Source organism: Hemitrygon akajei, chromosome 13, assembly GCF_048418815.1.
Source record: "Hemitrygon akajei chromosome 13, sHemAka1.3, whole genome shotgun sequence".
Classification (NCBI taxonomy): Eukaryota; Metazoa; Chordata; class Chondrichthyes; order Myliobatiformes; family Dasyatidae; genus Hemitrygon; species Hemitrygon akajei.
Window position 1 is genome coordinate 2,297,654 of NC_133136.1, and position 18,463 is coordinate 2,316,116.

The following is an 18,463-nucleotide window of genomic DNA, read 5'->3' on the forward strand; positions in this document are numbered from 1 at the left end:
GTCACACCACGGTGTTAGAACAATGAGACCACTCTCAGGGTGGAGGAGCATATTCCATCAATGTAGCCTCTAATCTGATGGCATTAATTTCTCTAACTTCTGGTAATTTTCTCCCCCTCCCCTTTTTATTTCCCCATTCTAGCCTTTTACCTCTTATCACCTGCTTAACATCTCCCCATGTGCCCCTCCTCCTTCCCTGTCTTCCATGGGCCACTCTCCTATCCTATCAGGTTCCTTCTTCTCCATACCCTTGCCTCCCCCCCATTCCCCATCCACCTTCTTATTCTGGCTTCTAACCTCTTCCTTTCCAGTCCTGATGACGGGTCTCTGCCCAAAACATTGAAAGTTTATTCATTTCCATTGATGCTGCCTGACCTGCTGAGTTTTCCCAGCATTTCGTGAGTGTTGCTCGGGACTTCCATCATCTGCAGAATCTCTTGTGTCTTTAATTCCTTGTGCTGGGCAGCTTGCACAACTCTTTGAGGCAGAGAATTCTAGAGGCACACTGCCAGAAGAAATTTCTTTGTAGCATGGTTTAAAATTCTCTTGAGTAGTGAAAATAATTTTGGTATCTACTCTATTGTGTCTCCTCATGTTTCACCTAGATCACCCATCATTCTTCGAAAAAGAATACAGAGCCAGCTTCGCTGGACACTGGATACTATTTTAATTAATACTTTAAGACTCTATGAATTCACATTGTTTAAAATGTTGGTACACAGAAGCGCAATCAATTTTGCAGTGAGTTGGTAAGTTTTAAGGCAAGGTAGAAACCAGGCTTCTGGGCTGCTGCGGGGAGAGTGCGAAACTGTGGACTCCATCAGTCAGATGCCAAACCATCAGATTACTGAACCACTAAATGCAAATTGAAAAAGTTTTGCGCTGGGGGGGGGGGGAGGGCTTGGGAGTAGTGGGGGCAAGGTCCCATTACCGATTAAATGCTCCTAAAGGTATGCGTCTCAAATAGCCTCTGACAACCAAGTCCAGCTCCCAACCTTCACTTGTGGCTTCATCGGTAGAACTTTCTACTGACAGAAGGGGCAAACGCAGGTTACAGGTGCCTTATAAACAATCACTTTGGGCAGATGGGGCTTGTCAGCCATGGGTGACAGCTCATCTAGGAGAAGGAAAACTCTGATCTCAAACCTCTGCTGCTTTGCAGCTATACCTACTCATGGAGAAGTCTTTGAGGGTAACCCTGAGGAAATTTCTGGAGCTGGAATCCCTAAGGTAGTCCTATATTGAGTTGCACACTGACTGACAACTTCTGCAATGCCAGTGGTGCAAGCCTGTATCAGTCTTTTCCATTTTCTTTGGATTCATTAGCTGCATGGATGACAGCTGGCTTTCCATATTGTACTGCCCTGGCTAGGATGCATCATCCATGGTTGACCCCAAGCAAAAGAGGGCCTCAATGGAACACTCTGCCAATGGTGGTGGTAGAGGCAGATTCAGTAGGGGCATTTGAGAAACTCTTAGATAGACACATGGATGATATAAAAATGGAGGGATATGTGGGAGGGAAAGTTCAGATTGATCTTAGATTAATCTACACTGATTAAAAGATCAGCACAGCATTGTGGGCCAAAGGGCCTGTACTGTGTTGTACTGTTCTCTGTTCAAAATGCTGGAGGAACTCAGCAAAACAGGTCGCATCTATGGGGAGGGGCTGGGGCAATAAATGGTGGACGTTTCAGGCCGAGACTCTTCATCAGACAAATGGGATTAACATAGATGAGCATCATCAACAGCATGGACAAGAGTCTTAGCCACCTCATTTCTGAGTTGTATATTTCCATATTTAATGAACAATCAATCATATGAACAAATGTTAAAGTTGTTTTGTAAATTTATTTGTAGTACTAAATATAAAGACCTGGTTCAAGACCATCTTCGCTTTGGCTGGTGCTTTTGTCGCTCCTCACTAGTTATCTGGGTTACCTAGCTTCTTTGCCAACTGTGACAGCAGATCACTGCAGGATTTCTGTTGAAGAACACATTGTTTAAATTATCCCATTTTCTACAGCATAAACAACAAAATTATTTCTGTTTTCTTGGAGACTGCCTACAAAAAGTACTGGATACAGCCCAGTCCATCATGGGTAAAACCCTCCCCACCATTGAACACATCTACACAGAACATTGTCATAGGAAAGTAGCATTCATTATCGGGCACCCCACTGCCAAGGTCATGCTCTCTTCTTGCAGGTGCCATCAGGAAGGTGGTACACGAGCTTCAGGACTCACACAGGCAGATTCAGAAACAGTTATTATCCCTCAACTATCAAGCTCTTGAACCAGAGGGGATAACTTCACTTATTTCATCACTGAAATATTCCCACAACCTACAGTCTCCTTTTCAAGGACTCGTCATCTAATGATCTCAATATTTATTTTATTTATTTATTATTTAATTTTTTTTTGTTTCTTAGTATTTACTGTGAATGTCCACAAAAAGAAACTTAGGATTGTATATGGTGACATATATGTACTTTGTTAATAAATTTACTTTGAACATTGAAGGAGACAGGTTCTGTTAAGAATTTTGTCCTATTTGGCTGTTAATTATATAAGTTAGTTCAGACCAATTGTTTGCTGGGAGTTATTCCTTGTTTATTTGGAGTGCCTTTCATCAGTGGATGCAGAAACGGTGTGTGAATGGAGGCTTTTTGGCCTCTTGTACAGGTACATACCTCTAAGGGGAGGAAAAAGGCAATTAAAATTTTAAAAATGCTACTATAAATCTCATTGTCTTTTATATGCTTTGATATCTCATCTAGAATTTTTAGTGTCAATAAGGAGGCATTTGGGTGAAAAAAGCACAATGGGGCATCACGGTAGTCTCGCGACATTGGCTTTCAGGGTTCAATTCCAGTGCTTTCCGTTTGTACTTTCCTCCTCTGGCATGTGAGCTTCCTCTGGGTGCTCTGGCTTCTTCGCACAGTCAAAAGACGTACCAGGGCTAGCAGGTTAAGGTGGCTCATTGTGCCAGAATGCCAGTTCGGAACTGTATGCCCAAATAAATAACTAAAGATGGTTCTTTTTATTTTGCCTCCCTGTTCCAATTGAAAGTATTTGTACATAGTTTAAGCTCTTTGGTGAGGAGCTATCTGACATGAAGATCATTGAGGCTTTTTACACAACTAAGAGTTAACCACAGTACCAAGAGACCTGGAGCTTCTTTTGCCATGATGAGGCCACTGTCAGGGTAGAACAGCAACACCTCGTATTCTGTCGAGGTACCTGATGGCATGAATATCGATTACTCCTTTCTGTAATTCCCCCACCCTCTCTCTTCTTCTATTCCCCACTCCGGTCTCTTACCTCTTCTCCTCACCTGCTGGTCACTTCCCACTGATGACCCTCCTCCTTTGCTTTTGCCTATGATCCACTCTCCTCTCCTATCAGATTCTCCTTTACCTTCCCCACCCACCTGACTTCACCTGTCACCTTGGAGCAATTCTCCTTCCCCTCCCCCACCTTTTTCTGGTGTCTACCCCCTTTTAGTTTTTAACATCCTAGAATTAATCAACACAAGATTTCCACGTTATGGGTTGTGAAACCTTCATCAGGACTGGAAAGAAAAAGTGAAGATGCCAGAATAAGGTGGGGGGGAGGGAAGAGGGGGAAGGAGGACAAACTAGGTGGTGATAACTGAAGCCAGGTGGGTGGGGAGGAATCAGAACCAGATTTAATACTGGCAAATGCCATGAAATATGTTGTTTTGCAGCAGCAGTACAGAGTAATAAAAACAATAAATTACATTATATAGATAAATAAGTAGTGTAAAAAGAGAGGGAAAATATTGAGGTAATGTTCATGGTCCATTCAGAAATGAAGGAGAAGAAGCTTAAAAGTTGAGTGTGTGTCTTCAGGATCCTGTATCTCCTCCTTGATGGTAGTAATGAGACGAGGGCATGTCCTAGGTGATGGGAGTCCTTAATGATGGATGTCATCTTTTGAAAGTGCCCATGTGAAGCTAGCTGCATTTGCAACTTTATTCAGCTTTTTCTGATCTCAAGTTGTGTCCCTTCCGTACCATTAAGTAAGGAAGCTGGGAGGTGACGGGTTAAAAAGGCAAAGAGCTGGAGAAGAAGATTAATTTATTATCAAAGTTCGTGAATCTGATAGGAGAGGAGAGTGAATCATGGGAGAAAGGGAAGGAGAGGTACCAGGAGGTGGCAATAGGCAGGTGAGAAGAAGTAGGAGGCCAGAGTGAGGAATGGAAAAAGAGGGAAGGGTTAGAGGACTTCGACTATTTATTCATTTCCATAGATGCTGAGCTCCTCTAACATTCTTATTGTGTTATCCTAGAATTAACGTCTTGATTCCCCAGGGTTGGGGAATCAAAAACATGAGAATTAGTTTAGAGTGAGAAGGGAGAGATATAATTTTCAACCCAAACAAACAAATTGCCAGAGGGAGTGGTTGAAATAGGTACATTAACGTTTAGAAGGTACATAGGCAGTTGACATTTAAAAGGATATGGCAAATGGGACAAGCTGAGGTTGGACACTTGGTCAGCATGTGTGCACTTAATGTGAGAGGCAATGATTTCGAAGGGTATGGGGACCAAGTTTTTTTTAAATATGGAGAGTGATGGGTGCCTGGAATTCGTTTCCTGAAGTGGTGATGGAACCAGATACATTAGGGACTTTTAAAAGACGTTTAGATAGGAACATAAATGTGAGGAAAATGGAGGGATATGGACATTGAGGCAGAAGAGATTAGTTTAGTTGGCCATTTGATTATTAATTTATTTAGTTTGGCACAACACTGAGAGTCAACGGGCCTGTTCTCGTGCTCCACTATTCTAAGTGACAGGATTCTTGTTTGGCATAGACTCATTAGGCCAAAGGACCCGTTTCTGTGCCGTGACTCATGTGAACTTTTCTGAATACTCAGCACTTGAATCTGGCAACTGCCATAGTATTATTTGACACAGTAACCATCACCATGCAATCACATCCTTTAGGCAATCCTCTAATTGATTTAATTGCAGAAACCGTGGGCACTAGCCAGCATCCATCATTAAGGACCCCCGACTCCCAGGATGCCCTCTTCTCATTGCTACCATCAAGGTGGCGGTACAGGAGCCTAAACTCAACATTTCAGAAAACCAAATTCTTCCCCACTGCCATCAGATTTCTGAATGGAGAATGAAACCATAAAATACAACCACTGAAATTCTCTCTCTTTTTGCATTATTTATCAAATTTTCTTTTTTTAAATATATCCTTTCTATTGTAATTTAGTTTTTAATTGCGATGTACTGCTGCCGCAAAACAAATTCCACAATGTGCCAGAGATATTAAACTTGATTCTCATTCTAATTGATTACAAAGCAATTAATAGAGAAGCAAAATAGTCTGATTCAATGCATGTGTTAAAGAATTGATCACAAATAGCCAAGTGAGCAAAAATAATCATTCTTTTCCTGGAATTCTGCATACTTGCCTGAGTCTTCCCTGAAGGATGGGTTCTGAACTACATTGAATAAAATTGTTACATCTTCTAGCACTAAGCAGTGAGATGTGATCCTCTTAAGCCTGAGTTGAATACAGTACTTACACCAAGATTCATAACCCAGATCATTTATTACATTTTCAAATGCAATGCATTCAGTTTCTGAAGGGCCAGATGGAATTTCCTACTGTAGCATTTTCCCACAAATTATGGACTCCCTTTCAAAGACTCTTCATCTCATTTTGGATTTTGAATTCACATATGCACAGTGTGATACAATACCGCAGAGTTTTTTTGTATAGAGGGGAAAAAAAGGTCACTGCTCTTTTATTTAAGTCAGGATAGGCACCGTGGTAGTACAGTGGCTAGCACGATGCTATTACAGTTCAGTGTGTCAGTCTTCAGAGTTAAACTCCAACACCCTTTGTAAGGAGTTTGTACATTCTCCCCGTGACCATGGGGGCTTCCTCTGGGTGCTCTAGTTTCCTCCCACAGTCCAAAACATGTACCAGTTAGTATGTTAATTGGTTATTGTAATTTGTCCTGTGATTGGGACCATTTCTTTTTAAGCTGTATATCAATGATTTAGGTGATGGAATAGATGGCTTTGTTGTCAACTTTACAGATGATACGAAGATTGGAGGAGGGGGCAGGTAGTGTTGAGGAAACAGGAAAGCAATAGAAGGACTTAGACAGATTAGGAGAATGGGCAAGAAAGTGGCAAATGAAATACAATGTTGGAAAATGCATGGTCATGCAATTTGGTAGTAGAAATAAATGAAAATTATTTACTCAGCAGGGAGAAAATCCAAAAATTTGAGATGCAAAGGGACTTGCGAATCCTTCTGCAGAACACCCTAAAGGTTAACTTGCAGGTAGAGTCGATAGTGAGGAAGACAAATGTAATGTTAACATTCATTCCAAGAGGTCATGAATACAAGAGCAGGGATTTGATGTCGAGGCTTTATAAGGCACTGGTGAAGGCTCCTCTCGAGTATCATGAACAGTTTTGGGCTCCTCATCTAAGAAGAGATGTGCTGGCATTGGAGAGGGTGCAGAGGAGGCTCACAAGGATAAATCCAGGAATGAAAGGGTTATCATACAAGGAATGTTTGATGGCTCCAGGTCTGTACCCATTTGAATTTAGAAGGATGAGGGGGGAATCTCATTGAAACCTTTTGAATACTGAAAAGTCTAGACACAGTAGATGTGGAAAGGATTTTTCCCATGGAGGGGGAGTCCAGGACAAGAGGCCACAGCCCTAGGATAGAGGGGCGTCCACTTAAAACAGAGATGCAAAGGATATTTCTTTAACCAGAGGGTGGTGAATTTGTGGAATATGTTGCCACATGCAGCTGTTACCACGTTACCTGACGTTACCACATCAGGAAACAATAAGTAGGGATTAACTGGTCCTTTTCAGAATGGCAGGCAGTGACTAGTGGGGTACCGCAAGGCTCGGTGCTGGGACCGCAGCTATTTACAATATATATTAATGATTTAGATGAAGGGATTAAAAGTAACATTAGCAAATTTGCAGATGACACAAAGCTGGGTGGCAGTGTGAAATATGAATTGGATTTTTAGGAGAATGCAGGGTGACTTGGATAGGTTGGGTGAGTGGGCAGATGCAGTTTAATGTGGATAAATGTGAGGTCATCCACTTTGGTGGCAAGAACAGGAAGGCAGATTACTATCTGAATGGTGTCAAGTTAGGAAAAGGGGAAGTACAACGAGATCTAGGTGTTCTTGTACATCAGTCACTGAAAGTAAGCATGTAGGTACAGCAGGCAGTGAAGAAAGCTAATGTGTTGGCCTTCATAACAAGGGGAGTTGAATATAGGAGCAAAGAGGTCCTTCTGCAGTTGTACAAGGCCCTGGTGAGACCACACCTTAAGTATTGTGTTCAGTTTTGGTCTCCAAATTTGAGGAAGGACACTCTTGCTATTGAGGGAGTGCAGCGTAGGCTCACAAGGTTAATTCCCGGAATGGTGGGACTGTCATATGTTGAAAGATTGGAGCAACTGGGCTTGTATACACTGGAATTTAGAAGGATGAGAGGGGATCTGGTTGAAACATATAAGATTATTAAGGGATTGGACACACTAGAGGCAGGAAACATGTTCCCGATGTTGGGGAATCCAGAACCAGAGACCACAGTTTAAGAATAAGGGGTAGGCCATTTAGAACAGAGTTGAGGAAAAACTTTTTCACCCAGAGAGTTGTGGATCTGTGGAATGCTCTGCCTCAGAAGGAAGTGGAGGCCAATTCTCTGGATGCTTTCAAGAAAGAGTTAGATAGAGCTCTTAAAGATAGCGGAGTCAGGGGATATGGGGAGAAGGCAGGAACGGGGTACTGATTGTGGATGATCAACCGTGATCACATTGAATGGCGGTGCTGGCTCGAAGGGCCAAATGGCCTACTCCTGCACCTATTGTCTATGCAGCTGTAGAGGCCATGTCGTTAGATGTATTTAAATCAGAGCTTGATAGGTTCTTGATCAGACATGGCATCAATGGGTTACAGGGAGAAGGAGGGGGAAAAAGGATCAGCCATGATTGAATGGTGCAGCAGACTCTATGGGCCAAATGGCTCAATTCTGCTCCTATGTCTTATAATGTCCCTTATTGTCAAGAAGCAAACAATAATCACTAACACTAAAAATGATTATACCTGCAAAAATAAGTCAAAGGTAAGATCGGGCTCCTTTTCTAAAAAAGGACATCCTGGCATTGAAGTGGGTCTAGAGGAGATCTAGAGAACGATCCCAGGAATGAAAGGCTTAAAGCATGAGAAGGGCTTGATGGCTCTGGGCCTGGACTTGCTAGAATTTAGAAGAATGAGGGAGCAATCTCACTGGAAACTATCGAATATTGAAAGGCCTAGATAGAGTAGACGTGAAGAATATGTTTCCTATAATGAAGGAGTCTAGGAACAGAGAGCAGAGCCTCAAAATAGAGAAAGATGAGGAGGAATTTCTAGCTGGAGGGTGATGAAATTATGGAATTCATTGCCACAAACAGCTGTGGAGGCCAAGTCATTGAGTGTATTTAAAGCAAAGGTTGATTAAACAAGGTGTCAAAGGTTAAGGAGAGAAGGCAGGAGAATGTGGTTGAGAGGGATAATGAGTCAGTCATAATGGAATGGTGGAGCAGTTCTGCTCCTGTTTTAAGGTCTTAATCAAAGGTTGATAGGAAAGCTGAATATCAGCTTATAGCACAACCAACTCTACAAAATGTGCCTTTTTGTCAAGTAGCAAACAATAATAATCATTAATATTAAAAATGATTATTTATTCCTGCACAAATAAGTCAAAGATAAAGATGAAATTAAAGTATCAGCTGTCCTACAGGTTATATTGGCATTACATTATCTGTGCAAAACAATGACTGGTGGAAGGGATGTTTGAAATTTATTTGTTAACCAGCCTTAAGTAATTGTGCACCATTTTAAGATTAGAAAACTGTTCAGACTGAAAGAAGAATGGATACCATATAAAGAATTTTTTTTTGCCATCCTGGAAACATGATACAAGTTTATAAGAAATTTAATCATTAAAGAATTAAATTTCAGAACTGATTAATACAATGCCTTATTCAAAGATGTTAACTTCTGGCTCAGTTATTGCATTTGAGTCAGGATTTACAGTATTTATCCTCAACGACAGGATATGGTTGAGGAGTGGCCAAGGCTATAATGCTTTTCACAATTCAGCACCAATAATTCAAAGTTTTATGGAGATAATGTATATTTAAAGGAGAGTTGTGGATAGCCAGGCACCTGGCCGAAGAAAAACTAATCACTGCTAATTTCACTTGTGGTCATTAATAAAACATTACATTAATTGCAACAGAACAAATGTCAGGTTTTTCTGGTCTTCTGCTTTCATTGTACCGCAAGTTCACTTTGGTCAGGTACTTCCGGCAAGATTTCAGACTTAAATTCTCAGTTCTTGTCGTCCTTTCTTGTTTCCATACCCATATAAGGGAGTGTTGTACAGGGCAAGTCTCACTGAATGCTGATAGTCAACAAGGCTCTTGGTATTTAAAAACAAAAATAAAGAGGCAGCCTTGTGAAGAATGCACAGTAACTCTTAGTCCAGGTCCTTGGCTGCAGTATGATTGCCATTTCCCCATTCCTCCTCCAATCCCACCTTTCCTGTTGCAGCAAGTGAATAAAAAAAGATAAAGTCCATGAGGCCAGTCAGTCTAAAGAGATGATGTCCGGGATGCTGCTGGCTGGTGTCCCGCCTCCTGCTACCACCCCGGTTTCTGTGCGGCTGCTGCTGTTGCCTTCATGGTGCTGAGTGGTCGAGATGATGCTTCCGCCAACGGTGGTGGGTGTCATTGTCGGTGCTCCCACAGCAGAAGAGAGATTGTCCAGGAATATAGACTGACAGTACTGCATTCGAGGAAATAAAATAGTGAACACCTCCCCACAGCTGAAAGCTCTCAAATAACTTGGCAACAGAACTTGTCACTGAAAGGACAGCCCTACAGTTTCTAATAAAGTTCCCTATCATAAAACTAGTGTTTGGCCCAGCACATGGACCCAAGTGTAGATGTGAAATCAGGGCTCATCAGTCACACCATAATTTCCAAAACCCTAAACATCCTATTTGCATTACTATTAATGTTGCTTACTTTAAAGTGTTATTTAGTCCTTAAAATAAAACACCTGCTGACCTATCATCTTACTCATTACCAAATGGTGAGCACTGCAAAATTATGCACAACTTGGGATGGGTACAAGAAGAAAAAAAATGCATCACTTTGGATATTAAATTGACCAGAACTTTCAAAATTAGCTTTACAATTTACAAAACAGATAGCAATTTTGTTAAGTCTCAAATTATAAAGCAATTGTTAGAACAAAATATCTATAAGATGGAAATTTACTTATTGTCTAGTTTTAACCTAGAACTAATTAACTGATCACTGGAAGGAAAGTCAAAGGAATATTAAGTAGGTGTACTAAAACCAAGAGGCAACTATACTGAGTAAAAAGCATACAATCATGTTCTAGAAATGCGGGAGAATTCTGAATTCCACTTTCCCTTTCACTATGCATAAATATTATTTAAGTTAAAAATCTTTCATCCGAGCCTTCATAACTCTGGCCTTGCATTTGGTAGTTCCATAATTTGTGAACAAGAATGCATTAGGTATCTCTGCCATACCAGAATTTGCAGAGAGGTGCATAATTAGAAAACGTATCAAGTAAATACAGGGAGCTGGAAATGCTCTGTAATTCAGGCAACGTGTGCAGAAAAGAATAGAACCAATCAGAAACAAGAACCTGGTTTCTCTCCCCAGAGATGCTGCTTATCAGCAGAATATTGTTTTTAATCTTAAGATTTCTAGAAACGACAGTATGATTTATGGAACTAAAAAATGAAGCTGTCTGAAAAAAACTTAAATACATGGATTGTTTGGAACAAAAGATTGCAGATAAACACAGCAAAAACAAGTGGGTTCAACATTAACTTTTCATCTCCAAAGTACAATTTCAAATCCAATCCAATTCATGTAAATATCCTAATATAAACCAAGTTCCTACAACACCAAGTTATCCCTGAATTCCACTTTTATTTGGGAGGGGGGCAGAAAGGGTTTCTGTAGGACACAAAACATTCTAGCAGTGACATCAAGTTGCTGTTCCGAATTTACAACTAAAACATCTGGTCACAGAACATTATTGGGAGCTTTGTTCTGCTGGAGACTGACAATAAATACTTAAAATGACAAACTTCCATTCCTCTATATTCATAAAGTGGAAGAAATGAGTGAATTTATATTCCAAAACTGTCCCACGATGTCTTCTTGCTCCAGATGTTGGTTTGGATTCAGTGCCCATCCTTGAAGTAGATTTATGGGTTAGGGCAAGGGGTTCCCAATCTGGGATCCATGGACCCTTTGCTTAATGGTACTGGTCCATGGTATAAAAAAGGTTGGGAACCCTTGTTAGGGAAAAGGAAATACCAGCACATTTCTAAAAAACCAAGATAAAGCTTTTCTCCAAATCAGCACCAGTTCCCTCTTACTCCTCCCGCCCCCACTCCATAGAAGATTGGACAAGCTTGGATTTTTTTTCTCTGGAGTGATGGAGGGTAGGGGAAGATCTGACAGAGGTTTTAATTATAAGAGGCCTAGATAGAGTAGACAAAACTTTTTCTCAGGATTAAAATGTTTAATACCAGAGGGCATGCGATTAAGGTGAGGGGAGGTAATTTCAAAGTAGATGTGGGCAGGTATTTTTACACAGAGTGGTGGGTGCCTGGAATGCACTGCTTCAAGTGGTGGTAGAAGCAGATACATTAGAGACTTTTAAGAGATGTTCAGGTTGGCACATGAATGTGAGTGAAATGAAAGAATACGGACATTGTGTAGGCAGAGGGGATTAGTTTAGTTGGCAATTTGAATACTAATTAATTGGTTCAGCACAACATTGTGTCCCGACGGGCCTGTTCCATGTTCTAGATGACTGAACAGGGCCATAATATTTGCAGCAGCAATCATCACTGATGGATCTGCTTAATGTTTCATGAATAGTTATGTCAAACTGCACAAAAAGGTGTAGGGGTTGGGGGGTCCAGTCAGTGGCCGAGAGGGAACATGGAGAAGCACCAGGTAAGCACAATGGAAAGGCATTAAGAGTGTCATGAGAATTGCCCTCTCAAAATTTCAAAATAAAAAATACTTCTTGTAATGTCACACTCCAGCTGAGAAATAACTCAGTTACTGCAGAAACCTTCAATGGGGAGAGCAAACTTTTTAAAGACCTTTTCCAAGATCTCTACCAGAAGTTCTACAAAAAGCTACATTCTATACAAACCTGAGGATCACTCTGAAACAATGAGAAGAAGTCCAAATCTGAAAAAAAAATTGCATTTCCAAATCAGAAAAAGCACTGTAAGACTTGAAATACAGAATAAAATCAATATCAAGTTCATAGCTCCCAGAAAGTGGCTAGGGTTCACAGGGTGATTAAGAGGGCATATGGCATGCTTGCCTTTATTAGTTGAGGCATTTAGTTGACAATCAGGAAATTATGTTGCCACTGTATAAGACTCTAGTTGGGCTGCATTTGGAGTATTGCATATAGCTCTGGTCACCCCATTACAGGAAGGATATGGGGACTCTGTAGACCGTGCAGACGAGGTTTACCAGGATGTTGTCTTGACTAGAGAGTATGTGCTATAATGAGGTTGTACAAACTTGAGTTGGTTCATCTGCAACGGCAGAGACTCAAGAGAAATCTGATAGAGGTTTATAAGATTATGACTTTAATTTAGACCATAAGACATAGGAGCAGAATTAGATCATTCAGCCCATCAAAACTGTCTGCCATTCCATCATAGCTGACATTGTCCCTCTCAACCACTCATGCAGTCTCCCTGTAACCTTAACTAATCAAGAACTAATCAACCTCTGCTTTAAATATACTCATTGATTTGGCCTGCATAGTCATCTGTGGTAATGAATTCCATAGATTCACCACCCTCTGGCTAAAGAAATTCCTCATCTCTGTTTTAAATGGATTTCTATTCTGAGGCTGTGCCATCTGGTCCTAGACTCTCTCACTATAGGAAACATCCACTCTGTCAAGGTCTCTCAATATTTGATAGGTTTCAATGAGATCCACTCTCATTCTTGTAAACTTCAGCGAGAAAAAGACACAGATTAGGAAAAGCCTTTGTGATCTTGAGTATTGGAAAACCTCTACCTGACAAATGTGATTGAGCTTTTTGAAGTGATGACCAAGAGCAATGATGAGGGCAGGAGGGGTAGATGTGGTTTACACGGATTCTAGCAAAGCTTTTGACAAAGTTCCTTATGGAATCCAGGTTAAACTAACCAAATGGATATAACACTGGCTTGGCAGAAGAAAGCAGAGGTGGTTGTGGAAGGTTGTATTTCAGATGGGGGTGGTGGTGCTGTGGACAATGGTGCACCACAGGGATCAGTGCGCACTGGTCATTGGACAACAAAGTAATTAACAAGAGAAAATCTGCAAATGCTGGAAATCCAAGCAACACACACAAAATGCTGGAGGAACTCAGCAGGTCAGGCAGCATCTATGGAAAAGAACATAGTCAACGTTTCAAGACAAGCCTTCGGCAGGACTGAAGAAAAAAAAGCTGAAGAATAGATTTGAAAGGTGAGGGAGGGGAGAGAGAAACACAAGGTGATAGGTGTTACCTGGAGTGGGAGGGATGAAGTAAAGAGCTGGAAAGTTGATTGGTGAAAGAGCCAGAAGACCATGGAAGAGAGAAAAGAGGGCTGGGGTAGGGAGGAACACCAGAGGGAGGTGATGGTGGGCAAGGAGGTAAGGTGAGAGGAGGAAAAGGGGATGAGAAATGGTGGGGGGGAGGGGGAGGGTTGGGGGCCCTACCAGAAACTCGAGAAATCGATGTTCATGCCATCAGGTTGGAGGTTATCCAAAAGGAATATAAAGTGTTGTTCCTCCAACCAACCTAAGTGTGGCCTCATCACTACAGTGGACGCCAGGGATAGACATATCGGAATGGGAATGGGAAATGGAATTAAAATTGGTGACCACTGTAAGATCTTGCTTTTTTTGGTGGATGGAACGTAGGTGCTTGGCGAAGCAGTTGCCCAATCTACTTCGGGTCTCACTGATGTACAAGAGGCCACACTGGGAGCACCGAACGCAGTATATGACCCAATCAGACTCAAAGGTGTTTCTAGCAACTTGTTTTTCTCTCACCCCTCCCCCCACCTTTTAAATCTACTCCTCAGCGTTTTTTCCTCCAGTCCTGCCAAAGGGTTCAGCCCAATACGTCGACTGTACTCTTTTCCATAGATGCTGCCTGACCTGCTGAGTTCCTCTAGCATTTGTGTGTGTAACAAAGTCATTAACACGGCACTGGGTATCAATAATCAGTTATTAATAACAGGGCTATCAATAATCTTTGATGAATATATGCTACAAGAGGATCTAGACCAGCTTGGGAAGTGAGCCAAAGAAGAGCAAATGGAATTTAACTGACAGTACAGATATGTCACTGAGGCCACACAGGGTCCCAATGGCTCACTCCTATTTCTGGTGTTAACTAAAACCACAAATTTCATAGTAATTGTTACTGCAACTAGAATTACAGAAATGAAATTCCACATTTCATGTAGTTTTTATTTTTAAATTTTTATTTAGAGATACTGCATGGAACAGGCCCTTCCAGCCCAACAATTTAACCCAAGCCTAATCACAGGGCAATTTACAATGACCAATTAACCAACTAACCAGTACATCTTTGGAATGTGGGAGGAAACCGAAGCATCTGGAAGAAACGCACACGTTCACAGGGAGGAATGTACGAACTCCTTACAGAAGAAGTCGGAATTGAACTTTGAACTCCAACATCCTGAGCATTGCGCAAACCGCTAAGTCATGGCACCCACGATACTTGAATCAAAATCCCAAAGTTACCTGATAAGATTCAAGTCTGTCAGTGAGCCAGAACTAACTGCTAGAGCAGTAATTGAATCACTACCGTAATACTTCACATACTGTTGTGAAGCTCATCAAATTCAACCAGAACTACAGCAATTCAAAGCTCAAAATTTCTCCATCAGTGTTTGAGAGATATTAAAACTACAGGTACATAGAGAAAACAAGTAAAATCGTGTTAGGATTCATGGAGTTCATAGGCTGTTTGTCCCACTCCCATCAGGGAAGAGACTTTGTAGCATCCACGCCAAGCCCACCAACCAGACTCAAAAACAGTTACTTACTCAAACAGCTTCACCCACTAACTCACCCCTCCACACCCCCAACCACCACTACTTTATCATTTCCAGTCAGACAGCTTATGTACAGACACTCCTATAGTGTCACTTTATGGACATACAATCAATCTATATATTTAAGACGATAAGACACAAGTAGAATTAGGCCACTTCATCATGGCTGATCCCAGAACACACTCAACCCCATATACCTGCCTTCTTCCCATATCCTTTGATGCCCTAACCAATCAGGAAATGATCAACTTACACCTTAAATATACACATGGACTTGGCCTCCACCGCAGCCTGTGGCAGAGCATTCCACAGATTCACTACTCTCTGGCTAAAAAAAAATTCCTCCGTACCTCAGTTCAAAAGAGCCGCCTCTCACTGGTGAGGCCATGCCCTCTAGTTCTGGATACCTCCACCATTGAAAATATCTCCTCCAATTCCACCCAATCTATTCCTTTCAACATTAGGTAGGTTTCAATGAGATCCCTATGCATTCTTCTAAATTCCAATGAGTGAGTACAGGCTCAAAGCTGCCAAACACTCCTCATATGTTAACCCCTTCAATCACAGAATCATCCTCGTGAAGGAGCTTAGGAGGGATAATGGCACCTAACCGCGACTCCTTTGCTTGCATCTTCGGAAACAGCTCTATTTCCACCTTTAATATGTTTATTTTTCCCTTTCAGGGTTCTTTTGAAGACCCTGACCTGGAGTTACACATAGGCTTCGGTTCTTTGCAGGAATGGGACTCGTTTTCGGGGTTCCACAACCAGCCGTTATTCGACATGCCAAGGGTTCGGCCTGAGAGTCTTGCTCGTGTTTGGAAGTGTAAGATCTTGGGACTCGGAGATGGGTGGATCAAGGGTCGGCATCATGGCAGGAGACTCATGTGTTGTCAGAGAGGCTGGAAAATCTTTCGCTGTGGGCCTGTGATCTTTGGACACAGAGCTCGAAAAAAGTGATGAAATGGACTTTTAACATCATAAACAAGCAGGCTGTTGTTACGTCTCCCGCTCGCTGTGAAAATGGGGGACACCTCCTTCTCCCTTACTAGGGAGAGAGAGAACCCGTGGTTTGTTGAATGTCTGATGAAATGCGGAGCCTTTGGGGTAACTTTGGTCTGTGTCTCTGCTATTACTTAGTACACGTTTGGGCTTGGTGATGGTACCAATGAGTTTTTTTTGGCTGGTAGGTGGAGGGGATCATTGCTTGCTGCCGTTTATGCGCCGAAGGGGGGAATTGGGGAGGGACTTTGGGGTTCTCACGTTTAACTGTTGTTCATTCTTTGGGGCACTTTGTTTTCGTGGATGTTTGCGAAGAAAAAGTATTTCAGGATGTATATTGTATACATTAAATAGGACCTTTGAACCTCCTTTGGACTCTCTCCAATAACAATGCATCCTTTCTGAGATATGGGGCTCAAACCTGCAGACAATACTCCCAAGTACGGCATGACTAGTGTCTTATAAAGGCTCAACATTATCCCTTTGCTTTTATATTCTATTCCCCTTGAAATAAATGCCAACATTGCATTTGCCTTCTTTACCACCAGCTCAACCTGTAAATTAACCTTCTGGAGTCTTGCACAAAGACTTCTGAGTCCCTCTGCACCTCTGATGTTTGAACCTTGTCCCCATTTAGATAACAGTCAATACTATTGTTCCTTTCACCAAAATGCATTATTATACATTTCCCAACAGTCACCTTATGTACAAACATTCCTGTGCCTCGCATCACTTTATGATATACAATCTATGTACATAAGGTATCTGAAGTATTTACTTTTTTTTGTGCTGCATCAGATCCGGAGTAACAATTTTTTGTTCTCTTTTACACTTGTGCACTGGAAATGAAGTTAAACAACACTGAATGGAGCAGCTTAATACAAGACATGACTGGTTAAGGCCAAGTCCAGCATGTTTACTTTTGAACCTACATGTGAGTCCTATAAACTTCCCCAACACCATAAACAAATGCAGAAATACTCCCCGTATGACAATTCTTCAATAAGAAGAAAGCTATGAGTAGGCAAGAGAAACAGGAGAAATTGACAAAATGGCATTCTATGTAGTGCTTACTTTGAATCTCAGGGGGAAGAGCTGCCATTGTTGAGTGATGGAATGTGGCTGGATAATCTGCTAACTGAGGCAGGAAACTTGTATCGACACTGGTAACATTTGGCAACCGAACGGAAGATGGCTGATAAGCCAGAACACTGCAATAAGGAAACATTTTTAAAAAATCAGTTTTTCCATAAATATTGATAATTTATTAACAAGTTTTGTCATCAGCTGGCCCAGTGGGTAAATACAGTAGAGAGAAATTTTCAGTTCAATCCTTACAGGGTCCAATGCCATTTAATGTCCAATAGTCCCTCTTACAACATGTACAATATTACATGTTGAACAATGTGAGTACATCAAACACTGAGAATTGTGACACTAAATAAAAGTAAGTGTCCTGAATAGTCTCAAGCTCGGCTGCAAAAGAAGGAGCGTTGGGAATGGGGTTAGCAACCCCATCCCATTAAAACCCAGAGCTACAGAAATGCCAATAGAAGCTCCAAAGACCTCATCCCTGGGCAAGGAAGGATACAACAAGATGGGCTGCACTGAGGAAAACATGAAAGACTGGCCCAGGACTGACGGCTCTACCAAGCTTTGCTACAGTAGGGGTGATGGATTTAAGTACACAAGTAAAACAAGGCAAAGTTAAGATGGCGCTAAACAGCTACTACTTTGCTTGCTTCTTTGGAAACAGCTCCATTTTCATCTTTAATATCTTTATTTTTCCCTTTCAGGATTCTTTGGAAGACCCTGACCTGGATTTACATGCTGACCGGTTCTTTGCGGGAATGGGACTTGTTCTCGGGGTTTCAGGACTGGCTGTTGTTCGGCACGCCAAGGGTTCGGCCTGAGAGTCCGGCTCGGATTTGGAAGCCCAAGATCTCAGGGCTCTGGAAATGGGCGGATTGAGGGTGGGTGTAACGGCAGGAGACCTATACGTTGTCAGGGGAGTCGGAAAATCTACTGCTGTGTTCCCAAAGACCTGGGATCTTCAAGATATTTGAGAACAGAGCTCAGAAAAAGCGATGCAACAGACTTTTAACATCATAAACCAGTGAGTTGTTTGTTATGTCTCCCCACTCACTGGGAAAAATGAAGACACCTCCTTCCTCCTTATTGGGGGGGGCGAAGGGGGGGGAGAGAAGGGTGAGATAGAGAGAGAGAGAGAGA

At 41.7% G+C, this 18,463-nt stretch overlaps 1 protein-coding gene across 7 annotated transcripts in view; it reads right to left on the bottom strand.

Annotated features, from left to right (window-relative positions):
* Nucleotides 1-1,831: 1,831 nt before the first annotated feature.
* The window catches only part of pias2 (protein inhibitor of activated STAT, 2), a 93,919-nt gene continuing 77,287 nt past the window's right edge, over nt 1,832-18,463 (bottom strand). For 3 of the 7 annotated variants that reach the window (XM_073064026.1, XM_073064025.1, XM_073064027.1), the window contains 3 exons: nt 17,306-17,442; nt 12,301-12,338; nt 5,579-9,867 (listed from right to left, as the gene is read on the bottom strand). In XM_073064026.1, the coding sequence (XP_072920127.1) occupies nt 9,670-9,867; nt 12,301-12,338; nt 17,306-17,442 (373 nt within the window). In that variant the 3' untranslated portion in view covers nt 5,579-9,669. Of the gene's footprint in view, nt 1,985-5,578; nt 9,868-12,300; nt 12,339-17,305; nt 17,443-18,463 lie in introns of those variants that run through there. The other 4 variants (XM_073064028.1, XM_073064032.1, XM_073064029.1 and 1 more) reach the window with 4 other exon arrangements.